The sequence below is a fragment of the Thamnophis elegans genome, chromosome 2 (assembly GCF_009769535.1).
Source record: "Thamnophis elegans isolate rThaEle1 chromosome 2, rThaEle1.pri, whole genome shotgun sequence".
NCBI lineage: Eukaryota > Metazoa > Chordata > Lepidosauria > Squamata > Colubridae > Thamnophis > Thamnophis elegans.
In genome coordinates, this window is record NC_045542.1 from 17415205 (window position 1) to 17439053 (window position 23849).

Here is a 23849-nt window from a genome sequence, read left to right on the forward strand (position 1 = left end):
TCTCTGCTTGCTCACATGCAACACTTGGGATGCTTGCTTGCAATAATTGTTAAGGTTTGGCCACAGATTATAATTTTTTAAAAAAAACCTGCCTTGAGAGCTACTGTTGCAAACTATGATTTGTATTTATGCTTGGTTTAGGTAAGGGTGTGTGTGTGTGTTCTCATGACACAATTGAGGCAAAAACAAGCTTATCCCAACCTTGATTTAAAATTACCATGCTGTGCAAATACTGTTGGCAAAACTTAGATCAAGCCATGGCTTCCTTCTGAGGCATCTTCTAGCATGAGCCGAAATGGATTTCTCATTTATACTTTTTATTATAGTTATATAATGAGAAACACCAAGGAGTGCTACGACCTGCTGCTGCCTATGGACAACTTCTTGGAAGCATGATATCAAACCAGGTTAATTTTGTTAATGCATTCCAAACTTGGTTCTTGAATGATCAAAGTTCAGAAACATGAAGTGGATTTATATTGGCTTTGGATTTGTTAAATCTTTTAAAAAATATCATAGTTTGAAAATGTGTTACCAGAAAGCAGCTACAAATGATTTAAGATAAGTTTCTAATTTTCAATCTGGAATAAAAATTGGGGTTTGCCTGAGATTTTTACTGGGTTGCTCCTCAGGGATGATTTGTTGAACAAAGCCATAATTACACAGTTCACACAACATGATAAATTGCACTTGAGCAAACAAACCACAACTTGGCATAGTATAATATATGAACCCAGTCAGCCTTGTAAGACAAAGAACTAATGCAGTGTTTCTCAACCTTAGCAAATTGAAGATGTCCGGACTTCAACTTCCAGAATTCCCCAGCCAGCATTCAATTCTGGGAGTTGAAGTCCGGACATCTTCAAGTTGCCAAGGTTGAGAAACACTGAACTAATGCCTATTGAGATGCGGCCTGCTTTAATCTGCTAAATTCACATTTCTTTAAAGTAGGGTAAAACTAAATGCAGAAGGGGAAAGAACAGTTGCTTCCCTAGCATGGTGAAACAAATATTCTGGAACCCATTCCTAAAACTGAGCCCTGCATATGAGCACGGACTATATATAACTAGCTACACAGATATGACAACTTGTTTACAAGCCTTTTTATGAGGGAGGAGGAGAAGATTACCGGTATATTTCAGATCCTTATCTCTTCTGTAACTGTAGTAGAATCACATCTCTACTGTTGTAGATAATGTTATCTTCCATGGTAGTGCTTTAATTTTAGAATTTCTTCCAATTTCCTGTTTTTTTTATATTATTATTATTATTATTATTATTATTATTATTATTATTATTTATAAAAGGTCCAATGTCCATAGCTTTATATTTATCCTCAGGTTGTTCTTCTAGCAAAACCTTCTCTAAATTTGGAAATCACAATACAGGTAGTTCTCGACTTACAACCATTCATTTAGTGACTGTTCAAAATTACAACAGCACTGAAAAACTCACTTAATAAATGTTTCACTTAGCAACATAAATTTTGGGCTCAATTATGGTTGTAACTTGAGGACTACCTGTAATAGATATAGTGGTCATATATTCTTCTTTAAAAAGAACAGCCTTATTTCAAAAAGTTGTCCTTTAGATTGATTTAATTTATTTTCTTGGTTCTGCTCTTGAATTTTCCTTTGTAAAGCAGTAGGAAGCATTTTTTTATCATTGCAAACCTCTGTCTGATTTGCTCCTTTTTCTGGTTTGTCCTTTATTTTTTTCCCTAGAAAATCTGACACCAGTTTCATAGAGACCAAATTTCTTCTCATAAATGCATTTCTTATTGTGACAACTGTGTGATGTAATTTATATAAAAGGAAAATGAAGTAAAATGGTGATTTTCAGCACCTTGAGTTATTTGTAAAAGTAATAAAAGGCGGGATAAAAATCAAATAAATAAATAAAATAGCATTTGCAGTTGTGTTGCTGCTGGCTGTTCATGGGAAGAAATTCCAGTGGATATACTTCAAACGGGGTTATGTGCCAAGAGTGAATTATATGAGATAACATGGCATTTGCAACACTTTCTTTAAATCATGCTGATTGCAAGGCTGTTGGCACTGGCAGACTTGAGCTTGTAAAAGAAGATGAATCATCTGTTTATTCTCTGTTGCAGCTTTTTGTGTGATATGAAAAGCTTCCCTGAGAGAAAAATGAAACCCGGGAACAGGAAGGAATTATGTATGCGTGTGAACATTAATAGAAGTTAGAACTGGCGTTATTTTTTTTGCTGTTTGGCAAAATAGTTTTTCCAATATAAGGTGGACTCCTGGGGTTTTCTTAGTGTTTACTGATATTGATTGTGAATTTGGAGGGATTTTAGCATTGTTCCCGAATTTTTTCTGTTTTGTGTAATTTTGCGTTTTTAAATGTTGCAAGCCAAAACTGATACAAGGCAGTACATTATTTAATACTGTAGTAAATATGCTTTCTTTAATAGAAAGTGATGCAGAGGTTTTTTTTGGTATATCGTCACAGGAGTTAATCAAACATGAAGACCCTGAGCTGGGAAACAAAAATATAGAATTTCTGTAAAGAACCGATAAATTAATACTGTGCTAAACGTTTTCCTCCCAGTTCCCCATATATATATTCCCCCCCCCCCCCGGCTGTATATATAAATTATTTTTCCCCTATATAATTCTTATGGAACTTTCACATTTCTTAAAATTTCTTTTGATAGGTAATAGTATTGACCATGACTGTAAATTGAATGAAAATGGAAGGACAACAATAACTAAAAAACCTGAAGAGAGAGGAATTTGATAGAGGAAAAAGTATTTCTGGCCAAAGGTTACATGGAGGCAAGGCCTGTTCTGATCATGACTAGTGAAGAAAAAAAACTGTAGCTACTCTTCCATGGATTTGTAATTTAATAAATAAATTAAAACCAAAGAGTAGCCTCATGCCACATATTAATTGAGATACAGTTAGCCCTTGTTATTCAGTGATGACTCAAAGTTATGGCAGTACTGAAAAAGTATTTACGGACAATCCTTGAATTTCTATCTCATCCAGTTCTCCCACAATCATGTAATCATCATTTACAAACTTCCCTTGCCTGGCTTCCCACAAGAAAAGTCAGTGGGGAAGTTGGGAGAGAAGGGTGCAAGTCATCCTGTAAGTGGATGTTCCCATCACTTTCTCACAACACTCACACACAGTTTACAGCAGCTATTTGTGTGCTCTACACTCTCCTGAGCACTTGGTCACATTCATATGGCACAGCAGACACTTATCTGCTGCTGGCCTGACTGTGAGCCACTCAGGACTCCCAACTTTCTGTTGGCTTCCCCACTGACTACTCACTGGAAGCTGTTAGGAAGTAATGAGGAGGTGCTCACTTAACAATGACAACAGGCATTGGCAGGATTGCCATCTCTAAATGATCCAGTCATGTGATATCATGTTTTACAGCAGCATTGTTTGGTGACAGAAATTCTGGTCCCGATTTAAGTGGGGACTATCTGTAAAAAATTGCCAAAGATTGGTAACAAATTTGTGGCCTTTTGCAGTTAAGTCTGAACTTGAAGAAAATTCCCTAATCATCTTCCTTACTTTCCCCTTCGGTGTAGGTTTGCTACCCAGGATTATACTCTTTGAGATCTTAGTTCATGACTGCCCAATGAGAGCAGGGTCATAGTGGCACTTGTGAAAACAGTAGCCCTCCCCTTTCTGTGATAAGCGTGTTTTCTCTGTGTCTTCCGTGCTGCCTTTGCTGGCCCTGCCCTTTTCTGTTCAAGGACATGATAAATGTTCTGGCTTCTGTGTAGAGTCACTTTGGTGATCAAAGCATCAGGATTATGGGTCCTGCAATTCTCTTCTTTCCTGATAAATGCAATGGCTTCCATTGGCCAGAGGCTTCAGGAATTAAGAAAGCAAGCCTTTGAGAAGGACAAATGGCTTTCCCAGAATCATCTCTTAGTTTAGTTTATCAACACAGTACCTACTGATAGAAGGGAATATTTGTAACTCAGTGTTTAACTGTACCTGTGTCCTCGGTACTCTCTGAGCTTGGCTGTTGTCCATGGTTCCTGCAGGAGGGCTCAGTCGTGGGTATTCTCATGCCTTGATTGGTCCAGAGACTGAGTCAATAATTCTTAAGCTGCGCCTCTGACTCTCCTCTTCCTTGGCCCCAGTTTAACTCAGTCTGGTCCAAGAGAGGATTGTTTTTCCTAGAATCATCTCTTAGTTTAGTTTATCAACACAGTACCTACTGATAGAAGGGAATATTTGTAACTCAATATTTAATTGTGAGGTCCTTGGTACTCTCTGAGCTTGGCTGTTTTCTTGAAGACATTTCATTACCAAACTAGGTAAGCTCATCAAAGTATTTACTCTCAGCCAGTTACCAGGCCAAGGCATATTTAAATAAGAGTCTTGGGTGTTAATGCCCAAATTGTCACTGAGGCACTTGCAAACATGTGGTTGTTAAAATGGCTGGCCAAGACTACAAGATATTTTGAAAGAGAAAAACAATGGACAATGTGTCTGACTCAGTAATGTACCACAGAATAGATCTTCCAGAACAAGGGATGAGTAGCTGGATTCTAGAGACAATTTCACCAAGTCCCATACCCTGAGAGAACACCTGTAACTGGAGCACCAGAAATAGAAGACGTTGAGTCCCTCCTCCTATTCAATTGCCAACTATATATCCCAGCAATGACCCAGTGTATATAGAGACAGGACATGGCAGCACTACACATTAGGATAGCAGTAAAACATTTTATCTTCTTCAGGGCCAAACACATATTTAGGCACTAGAACCTCTAAGTTTACAGTCAGGACTGTTCAACTGAGAACACATTTTATTGAACACATTGGGGCAGCATGTAAAGGTAATGCCTTCATCTAAGCACAGATTGCTTTATATTTTAGTAATCTTGTTTTATATTTTTGTATTTTATCCTACACTCTTTTATCTCACCCATTTATCTTTTATTGTAGTCTATCTTACTGTTTTAGCGGATCTTCATTTTACTTTACTGTGGCTGATGCCTATTGTTTTATGATACTGTAGGTTTAACTGATTAATCAGTAAAGCTATGCCATATCATCAGTGGTGGATTCAATTTTTTTGCTACTGGTTCTGAAGGCATGGCTTGGTGGGCGTGGCAGGGGAAGGATTCTGTAAAATCTGCATTCCCTCCCAACTTCAGGGAAAGGTTACTGCAAAATCCCCATTTCCTCCCGATTAGCTGGGACTCGGGTGGCAGAGAATAGATGGGGGCGGGCCAGTCAGAGGTGGTATTTGCCGGTTCTCCAAACTACTCAAAATTTCTTCTATCGGTTCTCCAGAACTGGTCAGAACCTGCTGAATACCACCTCTACATACCATACTTTCATGGGTTCTGCCTCATTGCAGGGCATTCATTGGCATTTCTGAAGATTTGTCTAGATCAGAGGTGGGGACCTTTCACAACTTGTGGACTTCAACTCCCATAATTGATGAGCCAGTTATGCTGGCTCAAGAATTCTGGGAGTTGAAGTCCACAGGATATAAAAGGACCATAGTTCCCCACTCCTGGTCTAGACTTATGGAACAAAATAGGCTAGTCAGCCGTGAATCAGTTTTGGTTTCTCATTTTCCTGGCCAGAATAAACCAGATGTGTGTCAGACTGTAAGAGATGTCATTAGTTCCCAATTTGTTTTTTTTTTTTTTTTTAAATTGTCTTGGCTCAGCTGTTGTTTTTCCTCTTCTCAAGATGAGACTTCACTAGCATCTTTTTCTTTTCAATGGCACAAGTGTCAGCTCTGGAAAACATAAAACCTTATTTCACTGTTCTTTATGCCAGAAGGCAACTTCCTTTCACAGGACGTAAACAAGCTGTTGTTTTCCATTTGGATTCATTGTAAGGGTCAAGGTACTCACCTCACTGCTAAAGGGCAGCCATATTGGCGAGGGGCTATCTATCCAATCATTCCTTTGAGCTGAACATGAAGCTAAAAGCAGCCAGCAATTGCAAAATTATGTCTGTTCTGTTTGGCTTTTAGTGAAGTGCTTTTGGAGAGAGGAAAATGTGTGGGATGGTCCAAGGGTCATCCTCAGTTAGATTAACACTGCTGTGTTGAAGGGTTCTGTATGATCTCAAAAATAGCAAATTCTAGGGAGGATGTAGCTTGGCTCTCTGTTCTCCCCCAATGGGGAATCTTCTCTGTTTAGCCCTTAGGCTTGTTATTCCCTCTATCAATCTTGCACATCCTGGTACCCCTCAGATATCCTGAGACTCTCACTTCCAGGAAAGTTCCCCTGGGAGCTTTGAGGTGAGCGAACATCTTCCTACTATCAAATTTCCACTGGGACTTTGCAGACCCAGTGAATCCTGCAAGGCTATCAGCATATACACCAGACAGCATGGGAGGATTTTATAGTTGAGTGAGAGAAGTGGCATTAATTTTTTAAAAAATAATAATAAATAAATAAATTTTAAAAAATGACAGCTTTTCCCTCCCACAGCTAATGCCCCCTACTCCCGTTGAGAAGTAAAGACTTCATTCTTCCATGTTTGGGCTAGGTTGCTATAGCTATTCCTGTGCGTGAAGAGTTGGCAATTTCTCTTTCTTGTTTTACTCTTGATTGTTTAACACCCAACTGATTGTAGTTGGGTTGTATCTTGCGGCTTTTCATTTTGGTTGTATTGCTGTAGTTGCATTTGTTTGACTTATTTGACTTGGAGAACTGTACTCTTCTCATAGTCAGTCTGATTGAACCAGTGTAAATTCTGATTTCAACATATTAGTTAATCAAAATATAAATATAAAATACAAAGAAAAAAAGAAAATAAGGGCAAAATGAGGGAGGAAAAGGGGAAGGGGAGAAAAGTGTAGGGTAGAAGGGAAAAAGAAAGAAAAAACATAGACTCCCAACTTCTTTTGGTGCAGTAGAATAAGGTAATAACATACAGCCACAGCTTTTTACCTTTATATAATAATATATACTAGCCATTTCTATAACAAAAACCTACCTAATCAGCAAAAACCTAAATCAAAGTTTAATTTTTTTCCCACCTCAAGCACAAAGTCCAAAAGTAGTTTCCAGGTAGAAATAAAATTAAGTGTATTCTCTTCTTTAATCAGAGCAGTCAATTTAGCCATCTCTCCTGACTCCATCAACTTTGCAGCTATTTATCCATTGTGGGAATCAAAGTTTCCTTCTATTTTTGTGTGTAAAGTAATCTTGCTGTCATCAACATATATAACATCGAAGTTCCATTTTTTTGGAAGTCTTTATCCATTAGAACTAAAAGAAAACTCTCTGGTTTTCAGCTTCATATTCACTTTAATAATGTTCTGTATTAAGATATGAATCCTACTCCAATATTTCTTTGTTTTGTTGCATGTCCATTATAGATGATAAAAAGTTCCTTCTTTACATTTCAAACAGTCATTTGAGATACCTTTATACATTCTTGAAGCAGTGTACATTCTGCAAACAAACAAACATGCACTAAAATGCATCCCCATTCTGTATTGTTATAAAGAAGTATGCTTTTTGTTTGGCAATCTGTGCATCATCCATCTTCCAGATTAAGATTGCAGAGATGAAGAGTTATATTATGGGAGAGCCAGTGCTGGCAGGGTCATGCAGAATGGCCTCTAGAGCTTGCTAGCCACCATGCAGTTGTGTTGACAACTTCATGAAGCTCCAGTCTGAGATCCTTCCCTGTGGCGGAGCCTGTGGACAGTTGCTTATACAGCTGTGAATACAGTGCTTGTAACTTGCATGGAAAAGATGAAAGCAATCAATCCCTTGTTCTGGGGAGAGGCTGGATGGGCTCAGTGTCCATCAGCAACCTCTGAAGATAGCCGCCACCCCTTCTGCTGGAATGTGTATGCTCAGCAAATAGAAAATTCCTAGGAGTGTTTGCTTAAAGCTTATATAAAAGCCCTCCTGCCATTGTCAATGAGGGTAAGGCAGAACAACTCTTTTCTAAACAGCTGTGGCGATGGCCTAGGTTTAATAAATGTTGTTTATTGTGTGTAATTCCATTAGTGTCGAGTGAATGGAAGAGCAATTCTGCTGGCTGCTGCCAAAAAAAGTTCTGAGGGGGAGTGATTTGTCCAGTTCTGATTTTTTGAACATTTCCCTTAAAAAAAAAATGTAGCTTTCTGTTTTTACAAGCCAATAGCAAATTGATTTAGTATGTCTATTTGCTTGTGTACATTGTAAGTTCATCCATTTTTTCTGCCAAATTTGCTCACAATGGCCTAGTTAATTTTACCATCACCACCATTCACCACCATGAGTAATCTCATCAGATAGATCAGGCTGAGACTGAGTGAGTGACTGCGAGTCATTCATCAAGTTTCCAGGCTTAGTGGAGGTTCAATCTAAGTATACATGAAATAAAATATACATTTGGTTTCCAAGAGGAAAATAAACCAGCAGATGATGAAAGTTCTGCTGAGACATTTGGCAGAGACAAAACCTGGAGACCTTTCCTCCAAGCATTATGTCCAATATCTTCTAAATAAACTAGAGGATTGGGAGGAAGCAGCAGCATTTTTCCATCTGAAATAGGCAGGACTTCAACAGCAAGGTCATCACATCCTAAATCACTGAAGGTTTTTATTCAAAAGGATACCAATGAATAAAAAAAAACACAATTTTACTGAGATGTTTTGATCTCATCTCTGCGGGCAATATGCTGACATTATAATCCACCCAGAGAGTGTTGTAAAGAACTGTGGAGTGATATAGAGTATGTCTTAAGTGCTATTGCTGGTGCTATTTGGATGATCCTCAGAGCATCCCTATTACTTGCCTTAGGATGAAAGTGAGGGTATTTTCAATCTTTGTTACCTTCAACTGCTAACTACTACAAGAAATGAGAACAGCATCTCAGATTTCCAAATTTTTTGAGGGAGATACTTACGGAGATCCTACTATGAAACAGTGTTTAAATGTTTCAGTATGTTACCATGCTTATAAGATTCCTCAATTTTGGCCTTTTCCACAATTTTGATTTAGAATAACCACATTTAAACCATATAAGTAACAAATCCAGCTGAATGTCTATGGACATTCTCAGTCATCCACATCATGGTTGTCGCAAAGGTGCTTTTCCCCCCAAAAGGCAACTGGACTTTGTTGGGTTTTCTTTTTCTTTGAAAATGTTTCACTTCTCATCCAAGAACTGAAGAAGCTTCTTGGATGAGAAATGAAACTTTTTCAAACAAACAAACAAGAAAGTCCAGCTGCCTTTCGGAAAAAAAGCACTTTTGGGAAATAAAGCTGAGCTTCTTTGTGACTATGGATCAAAACAATGAAAATGCACATTTCAGTTCAGTATGGACCACCCAAAGCCAATGGTTTGGTATGTTTTCAGTGATATTGCTTTTAGGTGTAAAGGCACACATTTTTATTTTTATTTTATTTTTAAATATATCACTGATATATTACCATTTTAAAAGATTTCAACATCAAATACCATTTGATTGCATTCTTTGACTTTTGTATATCCCTCAGTCTTCATAAAAATCTATGGAGACATTTTGGCCAAGAACTGGTATAGAAATAAATTATATCACCCTATAAAGAAGACACTGAGAAAGATATAACTGGAACAAAGGAATCTAGCTTGGATGTATGTGAACAAAGTATTTCTGTTTGCAGCAAAAGCCAGCTGAGTTGAGTGGCTTATTCCAAGTGATGACATATGGCCTCTTTTGCCATTTCTCTCTAGAAAAAAGCAGTTTTTCAATTTAAAAAAGTCATTTAATGCATTCATGCTGGGCTTTTTCTTTAAAGAAAGCAGCTTATTTGAAACATGTAAAAAAAGCTAAATTAGTGTTTGATTCACTGACTTGCATGTCTAGCATTCTAAACAAGGACCCCAGCTTCAAAAATTAGGCATAAGAAATCTTGTTCTCTGTGCATCTGCACAGACCATAAGAATGTGTGTTATGCTTGTAGACTTGCTTTTAACCTTTCAAATGTTCATTATTTCATTTTAACAATAACTGAGATAGGGTTTGCTCTGTATTGAAGCTGTGAGACATTTGTTTGATGAAGCTTATAAAGGAGGAATGAAATATCAGGAAACGTGTGAAGTTTCAGTGAATATATATTTCATTTAAGCAAGGTCTCAGACAAGGAATGGAGGTTTGCAATAAGAGTACATGTTTCACTTGACACCTCTGTACAAGCAGCTTCAACTATTGTGTGGTCAAGTGTATGTACCTGACTACACTTGGGAAATCTGCAAATAAATCAGACAAGAGTTTTTAATTCTTGGAGAGCTCTGTTTATTTTTATTTAAGAACATTTCAGATGATGATGATGATGATGATGATGATGATGATGATGAAAGGATCATTTCATATGATGATAATGTGGGAATACTTTCATTCTTAGCATCTTAAGTGCTGAATATATAGGAGCTATGGTGGTGCAGTGGTTATAATGCAGTCTTGCAGGTAAACTGCTCACAACCAGAAGTTTGATCCTGACCAACTCAGGGTTGACCTAGCCTTCCATCTTTCTCAGGTCTGTAAAATGAGGACCCAGATTGTTGGGGGCAATATGCTGGCATTGTAAAGCACTATGATGCGGCATGTAAAACTTTAGTGCTATGGCTATAAAGAACAGAATCTAAGTCAGGGGACCCCAACCCCTAATCTGTGGACTGGCACCGGTCCTCAGCATGCCAGAAATCAGGCCGTGCAAACTAGCAAAACCCCATCCATGGGATGCAGGCAGCATGCGAAACTGTACCTTCTCTGGTCTAAGGAAAAACCTCTCTCCGCGGAACTGATCCCTGGTGCCCAAAAAGTTGTGTGTGTGTGTGTGTGTGTGTGTGTGTGTGTGTGTTTATCTCTGATATAAGTGACTTGCTGTAACAGGCATAGAAGAGAGAAAAGAAAGCCAAACATGCAGAGTTAGATATTGTAAATGATCTGGCAGATTGACTATTGATGAGACAGACACTTTAGGAGAGCAGACCCCTCAACAGTTGCAGGCATGCCAGTGGGGAGGGACTTAATTATATGATCCTGTCTTCACACCACAGGATAGCTTTTTCCCCAATGTCATGCCCTCCAGAATTCCTAGCCAGGATAGCCACAGAAAAGCTTTGGATCCAATTGTTGCACATCACTTTTTCTTAGCCACAAATGCCACAGTCCAGTCTGCTTCTATTTATTAATCAGAGTTAGGCAAGCTTATCTTATTGCTGTTCATTTGAACGTGTTCTCAGCAATTTGGTACATTTCCTCCTCCTTTATGTTGTGACTTGAATGGTATCATTATGTCACAAGCATCTGTGCAGTTGGAAACTACTGTATGAAGTAGGTATTTCTCAGATAATTAAAAGGCCGTTTTGCCAAGTACTCAGATAATGCTGAGATTGACTGAGAATTAAGTATACTTGTGTTGGCTTTCAGAATCTTCTTGAAAGCTGAGATTATAGCAATTGCTTGGACTTGAAGGTCCTACATTTAATAGCCTGCGACTGTAATAGTATGCATTTGGTTTATTAATATGTTCTTCCGTTTGGAGGCATCTTTGTCTATAAAGACAGTACTCATGTAGTGGATTTTGGAGATATAATATTGAAGTCCAAGAAAGAAAAAATAAGTCCTGCTAAACTTGAAGAGTAGTAGAAGCAATAGTTATTCAAAGGAGGATACAGCGATCTTTCGTTAGTATCAGCTCCAGTAAAGCTCACATAAATAGGACTTAAAGCTTGCCCTTTGCCTGACAAGTATATACTTTTTGCTTTTTTGGGAAGTTTGTCATACATGGATAATCTTGCCCAAGGAATAAGGAGACTTGCTGGCCATTCAAGAAGTTGGTTTGATATTGTTGTATCTTCTTACTTGCCATGGGAGTTTAAAGCAAACACGTGAAGATCCCTTTGATGTGAAGACAGACAGATAATCTCAACACAGTAGAAGTGAACTCAATATACTTTAGGCACTGTAATTGTACCTAGAGTAAAACTCATGCAAGGGATTAGGCTATGTACATTGCCATCCTACTATAGTCCTTTTCTTCTTCTGATCTAGGACAGGAAGATACGCTAGGTATCTCGACTTGTATGCCCCGGAACATGAATAGAAAACCTCCATATGGCCAGGAGTTTTGTCTTTCCTAATCTAATAATTAATAGTACTTGCGTTTAAGTAAAAGTTGATAAATGTGCCCTGGCATCATTATTGTTCAGGGTGCAGACTCAATTGCAGATTTAGAAGGTGGCACGAGATTTTATAGGTAGGGCTATCAAGAACATCCTTGGTTTTTTTTTAATGGATGTTCACGGGCAGCAAGCATGTTGCTTTTAGTTCAATTCACCCAAAAATAAAACAGGACTTCTGAATGATTGCATATCCAGTTCATTTTTGGTGTGCTTCTGAATCTTAGGGTTGATCATTTATATCAAATTAGGTCACACTTACTTAATCCAGGGTAGGCAATCTTTATCTCCAGCATTTTTTTAGTAGACCTTTAAATACCCCATGATTGATCTGCATAAATTCAGTTGTAAATTCTAAAGAGCTTGAAACCTGTACCCTATCTTAGCAATAGCATTTAGACTTATATACTGCTTTACAGTGCTTTACAGCCCTCTTCGAGTGGTTTACAGAGTCAGCCTATTGCCCCCAACAGTCTGGGTCCTCATTTTACTGACCTTGGAAGGAAGGAAGGCTGAGTCAACCTTGAGGTGATAAGAATCGAACTGCTGAACTGCTGTCAGCCTGCATTCAGCAAAGTAGCCTGCAGTACTGCATTCTAACCACTATGCCACCATGGCTCTTACCTTGAAACAGCAAATAGAAATAGCAGTAGAAGCCCTGGGGGAGTCAAATTATTCAATCTCTCTCTCCTTACAAAGGCAACCTGAAATTTGGTCCCTAAGGTTCAACCCTTTTGCCACAGAATTTCAGTGGCAGCTCTTCAGAGCACATAGCAGTAATTAAACACGGGATTAAAGTGGTTTGTATCCTACTGGTATAATCCCCATCTGTAAAACCACCTCCCTCTTCCAAAAATGAATGAAAAAAAATAAAGGATGATCTGTCTGAAGAGTCATTGGACATCTTTTAAGCACGATATAGCCCCTAATAATTCAAAGATTGCTGACCTCAGCTTGAGCCTCATGTTGTTTGAGAATATATAGTCCTGGAATGTCAGAGAATAGACCTGGGCTTTCGATCTGGAGGAAAAAAGTGACGTACAACGTCTCATTTTTCTCAGCATTTTATTTTCATCTTTTTTGACTTTGTGCTATTATATTCTGGAATAAGCAATAATACTTACATACTTTGGGGAAATCTCCACATTCTGTGCGAACTCTCCTTAATTGTCTTGTTATTGATTCTTGGACAATAGAAAAAAAAGACCTGTTTGGAGAAATCATTATTGGTCCCCCTTTGTCTTCTCTTTATGCTAGGGGAACACCAGACAGATGGAAACATATATTACAATCATTAGTAGCAATTAACAATGAAAGCCAGACATATCAAGGGCAACCTTGCTGTAGGCACTGCCTCCTTCAAATGCCCCTTTGGCTGATATTCAAGACTTTTTGACCTTAGCATTCTAGAGGTGAATCCATCGTTGGGAGGTCATGAAACCATTGAATTGCTCAAGAAGACACATTACTGAGGATGTTTCAATATCCATACATTCTTGCATGCCCTATCTTGGTACAACTCTTAAAATAAATATTGCTGAGGTACCCTGAGAAATAGGAAATTTCCCTGAGACATTCTAAAAGAGAATATGTAATCATCCCAATCCTAATACTATTAGGATGAAGTGTACGGATAATACAATGTTAATTTCAGGACTGTGACTGGAATGTCTCAGAGTTGAATGTCAAAATGAATAAGTAAAGGAATATCTAAATAAGTGAAGAATTTTCATACATATTCTAACAGAAGAGGGCCAAATTGCAAAATATGGATAATCTGATAAAATATTAGCACTAACCAATATTAATTTTGTTGGAAAATCCAGAATGGCATAGAAAACCAGTGTTGGACTGATTATTTCACTGCCTGATTGATTAATCTTCATCAGCCAGAGGTGGGCTCATTAAAGGCTGAGCCTAAGTTGTTTGGATCTATAGAACTTGTGAACTCCTGCTTGAGCTAATATCCTGGTGACTTTCTGAATTAAAAATCTGCTTTAAAAACTATAATTTAAGAAATGCAGATAAATCAGTAGTACAAGAATTTACATAAAGACTCCATAGCAAAAAGATAGCATAGTTGCATTATTTTTGAATAAGAATGATTGAAATGCAGAGTGACATAGCTGAAATGTATGAACACTAAGTGGCATAGCAATTGAATCTAAATTACTTTATGTGCTCCATAGAAGCCAGGCTTTTCCTGAATACTACACTGTAGAATCAATATACATGCACAACAAGTCATACAACAGTTCTTCCATACAACTGTGTTACTTGTGCATTCCTCTCATTCTTGAGTCATCAAAAAAAAATGTAGTGGCATAATTTGTGGTACCCTGGTGGCTGAACTCCTATTTGCCTTAGTAATAAGACTTGTGAGTTGCCCTTTTCTTACAGTTTTACTAGAGATAATTCAAGCCTAGGAATGTCCTTGTCTTCGCTAGCTAGTTGGTCTTCTGGTAGACCTGTATCCAGAAGAGTCCAGCTGACAACCAGTGGAATAGTGATGACTGCAGAATGATGCCAGACAGAGATACACAATGCATTGAGAATGTTCTCTCCTGTTTCATTCTCGTTGTCTTCCACCTCACTATCCTGTTATCTGAACTGTCTTTGGATAGAGGTATACTAATCTTTCACTCACCTGGTTAGGAAAGGACTCTGATATAACTCTTATTAATTTCACTCCATTTCCAAGCAGGATAACAATGCCGATAGCAAATGTTTGTAATCAGCTGCACCTGGAGATATCCCATGGCATATGCCATGGGTGTCAAACATGATCGCGTCATGTGATTTATCGTGATGTGTTGCAACATTTTTTGCCTTTGGGGAGCGTGGTGAGTGTCGCCTATGCATGACGCATCCGGCCCACTGGCCACCAGTTTGACAGGCCTGACATGCACACAATGGTACAAGAGGAGGCAGAATGACACTAGTTCGGCCTCCAAAAATTAAAACAAGAGAAAGCATGAAGTTTAAAAACCCCATGTTCGGAGAAACAATAGCAAAGCTTGAATCCACTTAGATGAGACAGAAACTGCACTGTTTTCTAGTTTAACCAACATCTTTTTTTAAAGAGTTCACAGGTTTATTAGATTTTTTTAATGAACATTTAATGAATCTGTTGTTCTTCCAGAAGACCAGCTGTATCAATGTTTATAAGGAACCCATGTAATGCCTAAAGAATGCATGAACAAAGTGTAGGTCAGGCATTATAGGAACACACATCTCCACAGAAACCAGGTGTCCTATTTTTCCATTAGCCCAAGCCAAATGGGCATGCTGGGCAGTGACCAGCAACCAGAGGGGAAAGGGCATGGCAGCAGGAACCACAACAATTCATTTGCGCTTGGCAGGCATATTCTTTAAAAATAGTAAGACATTTTTGTGTTGCAATTAGCAGGACTTTAAGATGAACCTGAAGAGGTTTTACAGTAGCTGAGGGTAAACCTTGGAGTTTCTTGTAGAGTTTTCTGTGAATATTAATGCAAAAGAGAAATGGATATATAATATTACCAGTCAAGTTTGCTGAAAAGCTGCAGTGTTAAATTTCCTTCTATATCTCTAAACTGGTACTATTGCTACCTTTCCTCCTTTTTAGAGTTTCTGGCAAACTGTTCAAGTATGGGCTGCCAACACCATTGTGTCCCAACTCTGAGTGGACCAACATGCTATTGTAACAGTTCCTCCCAGGTAGCTGAAGATGGGAAAAGTTGCAAAGGTAAGTGAAAAATGAGCAAATAGGCTACATTGACTGGCTTTCCTTAAACTTCATTCATAAATTCTCCCTCCTTTCTTCATGGGTAAGAACAATGATAAATTGGTTGTTGCAATTTCTAAGATGCTTATTCAGAGATTTTTTCCCCCGTATCACAACATGTCTTGACAAATGTGAGATGCAACTGACTTCTGTGGAAGAAAGAATGGATTAAAGATGTTCCACAAGCAGAGCCAATGACCGGGGCAGAAGGAAGAGCCAGCAATTACACTGCCTCTTCAGTAATTCCTCTCTGGATAAGGAGATAACTTCAGATTGCCCACAAGTGCTCCATACAATTGCTTTTTGAGGATAGATTGTGAAATAGCAGTCTCCATTGGGTTTAGAGCTCTCAAACCATGACATGGTTTGAAAAGGCATTGGGTTCCTTTTCTAATTACTTTGGGTAATTGCTTGTTAATTGCTTTTCAGCTGTTAGGAATCTTTGGGTTGACAGGTTTTACAGCACCAGGTGAATTTCCTTCAATTCTTAGGAAAATTAAGCTTTAACTATATTTAAAGTTTTATTTTTTAATAAATAGCAAAAGGGAGATCAAAAATTTGATTTTAGAAAGTTATAAATTTACTAAGAGGACAGCTAATTTTGAAATAAGATTTTGGAACTAATTATAAATAATCATGTCCATGGGAAATGCTTTTGTTTTGAATTGTTAAAAAAAAGACATAACAAAATAAGGGCTTTAAAAATAGAGAACTAGTAGGAATTAAAGATTACAGTTAAAGAGAAGATCGCTCAAAGTCAACTTGCAAAATACAGAATGAAACAAAATATTTTAATATTAGACACACATTGGACCTAAAAGTTAATTTTAAGAGTGTCTACCTTTATAGGCTATGTTTAAAAATGTTATGGAAGAAGAACAAGATTTATCAAACAAGAATAAAACTGATTTTGAAAATAGATTTCAAGATGCAAGAAAGAAAAATGAAAAATGAAATCTGTGCAAAGCCCCCCCCCCCCCCCCAGGGTAGTGGAACACCATGTCAATGATGACAAGTGGCTGTTGCTGTAGGAGAATTGGAGCAAAGTGTGTGCGCCATCTTGATATTCTGCAGGAAAGGATGGATATAAATTTAACAGGCAAAGACTACTACTTTTACTACTACTACTACTCATCATTTTTACTTTGAATTTCTCTTCTTCTGGGCACTTTTGTTAGTTGGTTTTTTAAAATGTTTTTTTATTATTCTTTGTGTAAGATGCTTTGGATTGAATGGTGTGTAAATTTAGTAAATACAGTAACTAAAATAAGTATTTCTCTCCTGATGTTCTTTAATTGTCCTTTTTTGCTTAATTCCATCAGATTTTGATGAGTGTTCTATTTATGGTACCTGTAGCCAAACCTGCACTAACCATAATGGCTCCTACACATGCAGTTGCGTTGAGGGATATCTGCTCCAGCCTGATCACAAATCTTGCAAAGCCAAGAATGGTACATCATTTCTTTTTATTCCTGGTTGAATATTTTGTAGGCCATGGCTGCCACTTTATTTTTAAGTGCCAAAGCTTCATTTGATTTCTTAAAAATATACGTATGTCTGGTGAAAATGCAGCTATTTGTTTTTATTGGTTTCTGTAGCAAAAATGACTACTCAGTTTGTCTAAAAAAAATTCAGAAACTTTGAAAATGTTAATAAACATGAAATGCTCTGTACTCCTAAAATCTTGAATTTTACTCCCTTGAATGAAATTGGCTTGCTAGTAATTTGCAGTTTTTATAAGAAGCACAAGTACCCAATTTGTGCTTCTTTTGCATTCTTTTGTGCATACTTTTTGATTTGTGATAGGGAGAATCTGCTTCTGATCTCCCTTGCTTAAAAGTCTCCCCCTAGGTTTTGTTGGTCTTCTTAATGTTACTGAAAAGAACTCATCCTGTATACACATTGCTGGTCTTTGTTACTTTGAGGTTTCCTTTGCAAGCACATTTGGAAAGTTTATCTCTGTATCTCTTTGAAGACTGATGTGACTTTCCCTTTGATTATCCTTCTCCATTGGATGTTCTTTTCTTCTCAGAACCAGTAGAACGACCACCCATCCTACTCATTGCCAATTCTCAGAACATCATGGCCACCTACCTGAATGGTGGGCCTGTCCCTAACATCAGCCCAACTAGCACCAAACAGACTACTGCCATGGATTTCAACTATATAGAAGATACAGTCTGCTGGATCCATGTTGGTGACAGTCCCTCCCAGACGGTCCTCAAATGTGCCAAAATCCCTAACCTCAAAGGGTTTGTTGAGGAATGGACTATCAACATCTCTCTCAACTTGCATCGTAAGTAGCATTTTATTCTATTTCAATACCACCAAATAGAATTACAGTTTGTTCTTATGGAGCGTTATCTGATGCTTAAGGTACAAAGGGCTGGTTGACTTTAAAGAAAGAAGTAATATGGTTGATTTTCTAAAATTCTGGTTTGTGTGTGTAATACTTGTTGGTTTATGCCAATTGTTGTAGATTTTATAGTTTTCTAATTCTAACATATGGCTGTGAAAGAAAAATATTTTGGATATAGTAACCCCCATAGCTTCCCTTACCTGCTCCTGATCTTCCTGCAGAAATCCTCCTTCCCACTCTTTCTATTACTGGACAGATCTGAAGAAGGATGTCTTAGCAAATTCACTCTCTGTCAATCTCCATTTGGGAACAGGAAACACCACAGAATCCTATGGCTCCTATACCACCTGCCCAATTACCATAGGATTGTATCTCCCTGGTTGGCAAAACTTTTTGATGTTTATTTTATCACAAACTGAAATGAATCAGAGAAGCAAAAGAGGAAGCATTTGGGAAATATCTGTTCATAGGCCTGAAGTTATTTGCATATTTATGTTTTATAATGAAGAAATCTCGCCTGAAAAGAATGGAAAACAGTCCACAAGGGATGAATATTCTTCATCATCATAAAGAATTCTTAATCTTTTTAATTTATCAAAATGTGATGGCCTTTATTTTTAATCTAAAACTCATGCCTGATTAAACTGCAGAGCCTGGGGATTAAGAAAATATAAGTGGAGAGCCAAGGAAATAACTGTAGCAGAGTGGACACTCCATAATTTTTAATCTAGAGCTGGGATTAGGGAATTGTAGATCTTCACAGTTCTATCTTCAACTTCTCAATCATGTCTGAGTAAATTTACTTGTGCTCTCAAGTCTCATTTGTTGACTGAAGTGTATAATATGGTCTGGGATATAAAGAACACATTTTTAGATTATTATTTTGTTAAAAGGTACAAATAAGAGATGGACCTAAAGAGAATATCTAGTAGAATAGAAAAGAAATATAACCTGAAATATATTCTGAATGAGATCTTCCAAAATGTATATATGAGAAGATCACTCAGTGGCCCAGTATAAAAAAAAGCTGACAAAATAATTACCAAATGGTTCCCAACCTTCCTGGCTTGGTAGCCAGCAGAGGCGGTGTTGAGGGGGGGAGGGAAAAGGGGTGGGTTTTGTGTGCATGCGGCTTTTACAAATGCAGCTTTGTGCTTGCTCACCACTTCTGCGGCCTAGTTGCAAATGGGCTGCGACCTGGCACTGGGTGATGGACGAGGGGTTGAGGACCCCTGTTCTACACTATATACTGTATCTCACAGGGATTGGATGGAGTCTTTGGATTCTTCATTTTTTTCAGTTTAGTTGTATTTATTTTTAGTGATTGGGAGTATTTCTTCTTGAAAAGGACGTGCACAGATTTGATGGTTTCTGAATCTGAAGCAACAAGGCCGGTATCTTCTTTGACAATTCTGACATATGTAGGCGATAAGTGGATACCAAACTGTGGACTGGTGTATACATACTCTGAATATGGTATGCTTGCTAGGACTATAATGCCCTGCAATTTAAATCCATTTAAGAATGGGTAAAAATAAAAGTGCTGAGCCACCGCAGATGTCTGAAATTCTTTTTTGCAGTTATTGCATTGGGAAGTGAAATTTTTTGGGTCAAGGCAACTTTCTTACACCACATCCAGGAAAACTCACAGCATCCTATAATTTATAAAAAAAGTATTGTTGGATAGAAAAAGAAGCAAGAGGCAAAGATTAAAATAGGTTCTTAAAGGAATAGATAGAAGTCTTAAATGGAGTTTGATGTGTGATACATCTGTGCCTTCTTTTGACAATGCATCTTTTTTGTCTAAAAGTTCTCAAATACAGGAGGTTTGGGAGACACTTGAACAGGAGAGAGTTCCTAAGTCCCAGCTGGAAAAGAAGCCAAGTTAGATTTTTTTTTTTTCATGAACCAAGATCCTGATAGATTGATTGCTCCTTGCGTAGAGACCCTCTCTGATCCATATTTAAAGTGCAATTGCAGTCTGATTGCTTCATTGTCACATTGTGTTAGGAAGTCAGTGGCCTAGAAAAATTGATGGTAAAGTTGTTCCTCCTAAATCCATCCACAGAAAAAGTCAAAAATATACTCGCAAAACTGTATATCTATTCTAATGCTACGATGTGTTTTAGTATCCCATGCCACACCTGGCATCTAATTCACCAATGTTCTATGTGTACTCCATACAAGAAAACATCTCACATTTAGATTAAACTAGTTTATCTTGCCTTCCTCTTAATAATAGACTAGACTAGTTTAGGAATGTGGCCAAATTTCAGAAAAATTTGGAAAACTCTGCCTAAATTATTTGTCAGTCACTTTCCATGGCAAAGCTAAGACTTTAATTTTCTGAACTATTCTTCATATATATGATTTTAACATAGAAAATATATACTTTTTCATTGGTGTGTTGCATACTCTCACTCTCCCTCCAGTGACATTGTTGTCCTTTCTGTTCTCTCTCCCCACCCAAAAACCCGGAAATGGTGAAATTTCAGAGACATTCCTTATTAATGTTCGGGTTGCTCAATGGACATCCGTGTATTGTTTTTGCTTATTATTTAGTTTAGTGCTGAATAACCTTTGCAAAATAGATTCTCTTTCTCAACTTGGAAATAGTGATGCAAAAATATAATCTCAAGCCATTTGGAAATCGGGATGATTCATACAGAATAAGACGTGCAGATTGTGGTTGTGCCTTCTGGGCTCTGATGCTGTAAGGAAATGTTGCTAATTATTTGTGGCTTGATCTTTTTCATAGCAGGCAGGCAAGGAAGGAGCCTTAACAAAAGATGAATCTCTGCTATTGCCAATAGCTGTGGCTTAAGTAGACCAGACATTGAATTCTCTGTGTGCTGCTCTCTTCACCCTGTTCCATTCACTTCTGTAGCTTAGCTTTGTGGGGATAGAAACTGAAGGCCATGTGGATTTCTTTCAATGGGTTATATCTCTCCCACTCACTCAATTTCTGTGGTGGCTTTCTGTCAGATGAGAGACCACCTGGGAATCTGTTCCTGTAAATGGGATAGATCTTGGGTCCAGCCAAGCAAGATTTGCCTGTGGAGTTTCTGCAGAAATTTGTCACTATGCTTATATTCTAAGAACTTGGTATTGATTTATGTTAACACAATTGGTCCTTTCCTAGTTCCTGCTTTGAAAATTCTCCTTGGATTTGTTTCTTCAAATGAAACAGACCTGGCAGTTTAAAGTTACTAATCTGTTACATTGGGCTGTGAATGTGCCTCTCGGTTCTTTAGATATTGTACCATTTTAAGAATTGGTAGCAAGTTTTCAGGTTTATTCTTCAATTTTAGAAGAAATAGGAATAGGACAGAAATATACCCATCTCTCTCCCCCCCCCCCCCGCCCCCAATCTCTCCAACAGCTGTCTATCCTCATTCTTCTGCCAAGCAAAAATAACCTGGATCCTTTAAATCTGAAGGAAGAGATGGCAATGACATACTTCTAGCTCCTTAAGCTCTGGTTAGTCATAAAATATTGAAAAAGGTCATTGAATGGTAATAATAAGTTATAGATGACCAGGATAAATACAACTATGTCCTTGAGGCGATTAGCATTCTCCTGTGTCTGGTATCAAGAGGATATCGGCTGTGCTGGGCTGTTGCCTAGCATCTTGATATATTGAAAGGATAGGTTGAGTGTTTAAGAGAACAGCTACAAGCCTATTTCCTGATCGAGGAATTGCTAGTTATTTTCTTATTTAATAGACATATCCCCCGCAGCTACTAACTGATGTTAAAGTAGAACAGAGCATTTGGGTGCGGGGGGACGGGACATATACAGGTCTTCCCAAAATTTCATCTGTTTCTACACTCTGTTCCTGAACTGATACGTCATAGCAGAACCCTAAGCAGGAAAGCTGCAATAGCATTAGATGCCAGTCTTTGCAATTCATTTGTGACATGTAGTAGGAAATGCAGTTGGAAGAACATGTAAATTGCTAAGCTTTTTATTTACGTCTTTTAAAGAATAATATATGATGCTCCATGATTACTTCTACTTGAGTGGTACCAAGCTCCATCTTCACGAACTTTATTCCTTCAAGTAATGGTTCAGATGTTCCTTTGTTCTTGAGAAAAGGACAAAGACAAAACAACAACATCTGGATGAGAGGGAGAATATTATAGAACAGAATGGGTAGACAACAAAGAGAGAGGAACAAATATAGCTTTTTTTTTGTACTACTACTGTGTTTCCCCGAAATTAAGACATGTCCTGATAATAAGGCCATGCCATATTTTCCCTGTGGGCAAAAATATATGCCCTCCCACAATAATAAGCCCCCTGGGCAGGTCCCCCCCTCCAGCCTGGCAGAGCACCATTCACCAACCTAGTGATATTCCGAAGGTGCAAAGCCGCAGGAGCCGGGGGGAGGGGGGGCAAAGGCGCTCACATTGCTTGACGCCTTTCAGATACTGCTAGGTTGGTGGGTAGCACTGTGCCCAGCTGGAGCAGGGGGTTGCTGGGCAACTGCTCTCATGAGCAGCCGCCCAGCAATGCCCCTTTCCAGCCGGGCAGAGCGCCACTCACCAACCCAGTAATATCCCAAAGGTGCTAAGCCGCATAGCACTCTGCCCGGCTGGAAAGAGAGGTTGCACGAGCACTTGTTCTGACCCCAGCTTGCGTGCCTCCCAGCCTCACCATGCCCAGGCCCAGCTCTCCCTGCAGGGCCAGGTCCCCGCCGCCGCCGTGGCCCTGCCGCAGCCCTGCGCCGCCACCATGCTCTGAGCATAACCAGCTTCCAAACTCCGGAGATCTGCTGCCGAGTCTTCTGGCAGTGGCCGCTCTGGGAGTACGCTCTATGGTTGTGGACTGGCTGTTGGAAGACTCTGGTGGGACAGAGAATCTTCCTGCAGCCAGTCCACAACCATAGAGCGTAGTCCCAGAGCGGCCTCTGCTGGAAGACTCAGCAGCGGATCTCCGGAGTTTGGATGCCAGTTATGCTCAGAGCACGATGGCGGCAGTGCAATGGCGCTGGTGCCCTGGCCCTGGAAGGAGAGCTGGCACAGGGCATGGTGAGGCTGGGAGGCACATGAGCTGGGGTGTAACAGGCGCTCGCGCAACCTCTCTTTCCAGCCGGGCAGAGCGCCACGAGGCTCAGCGCCTTTGGGATATTACTGGGTCGGTGAGTGGCGCTCTGCCTGGCTAGAAAGGGGGGGGGGTTGCCGGGTAGCTGCTCATGAGCGTGGTCACCTCATGGCGGCTTTGTTGCATTGCTGCACTGCTCCGACAGCGCAACACAGCAGCTTGCCCCTGAGGCTGTGCCCGGATCTTCGGGCGCCCGCTCGCAAGAGAGCAGCCACCTGGCAACCCCAAACCAATAACCCCCCCCCCGATAATAAGGCCCAAGCAATATTTTGGGGGAAGGGATGTCAAAAGAAAATAACACCCTGTCTTATTTTCGGGGAAACACAGTATCTGATCGCTTTTTGATTCATGTTTGGAAACTGTTTTAAAATATCCCAAAAACTGGTGTTTCAGAGTAAGCTATTGTGGTAAATAAAGAAAACGCTAGTGGGGTAGCTGAGGCCCTGATCAAAAGCCATAAAGTTACCACGTGTCATCATT

At 39.0% G+C, this 23849-nt stretch overlaps 1 protein-coding gene across 3 annotated transcripts in view; it reads left to right on the top strand.

The window, feature by feature from the left end:
* LRP1 (LDL receptor related protein 1) overlaps positions 1-23849 on the top strand; it is a 337681-nt gene that overhangs the window by 108678 nt on the left and 205154 nt on the right. For all 3 annotated transcript variants that reach the window (XM_032212335.1, XM_032212336.1, XM_032212337.1), the window contains 3 exons: positions 15746-15865; positions 17227-17355; positions 17937-18200. In XM_032212335.1, the coding sequence (XP_032068226.1) occupies positions 15746-15865; positions 17227-17355; positions 17937-18200 (513 nt within the window). The remainder of the gene's footprint in view (positions 1-15745; positions 15866-17226; positions 17356-17936; positions 18201-23849) is intronic.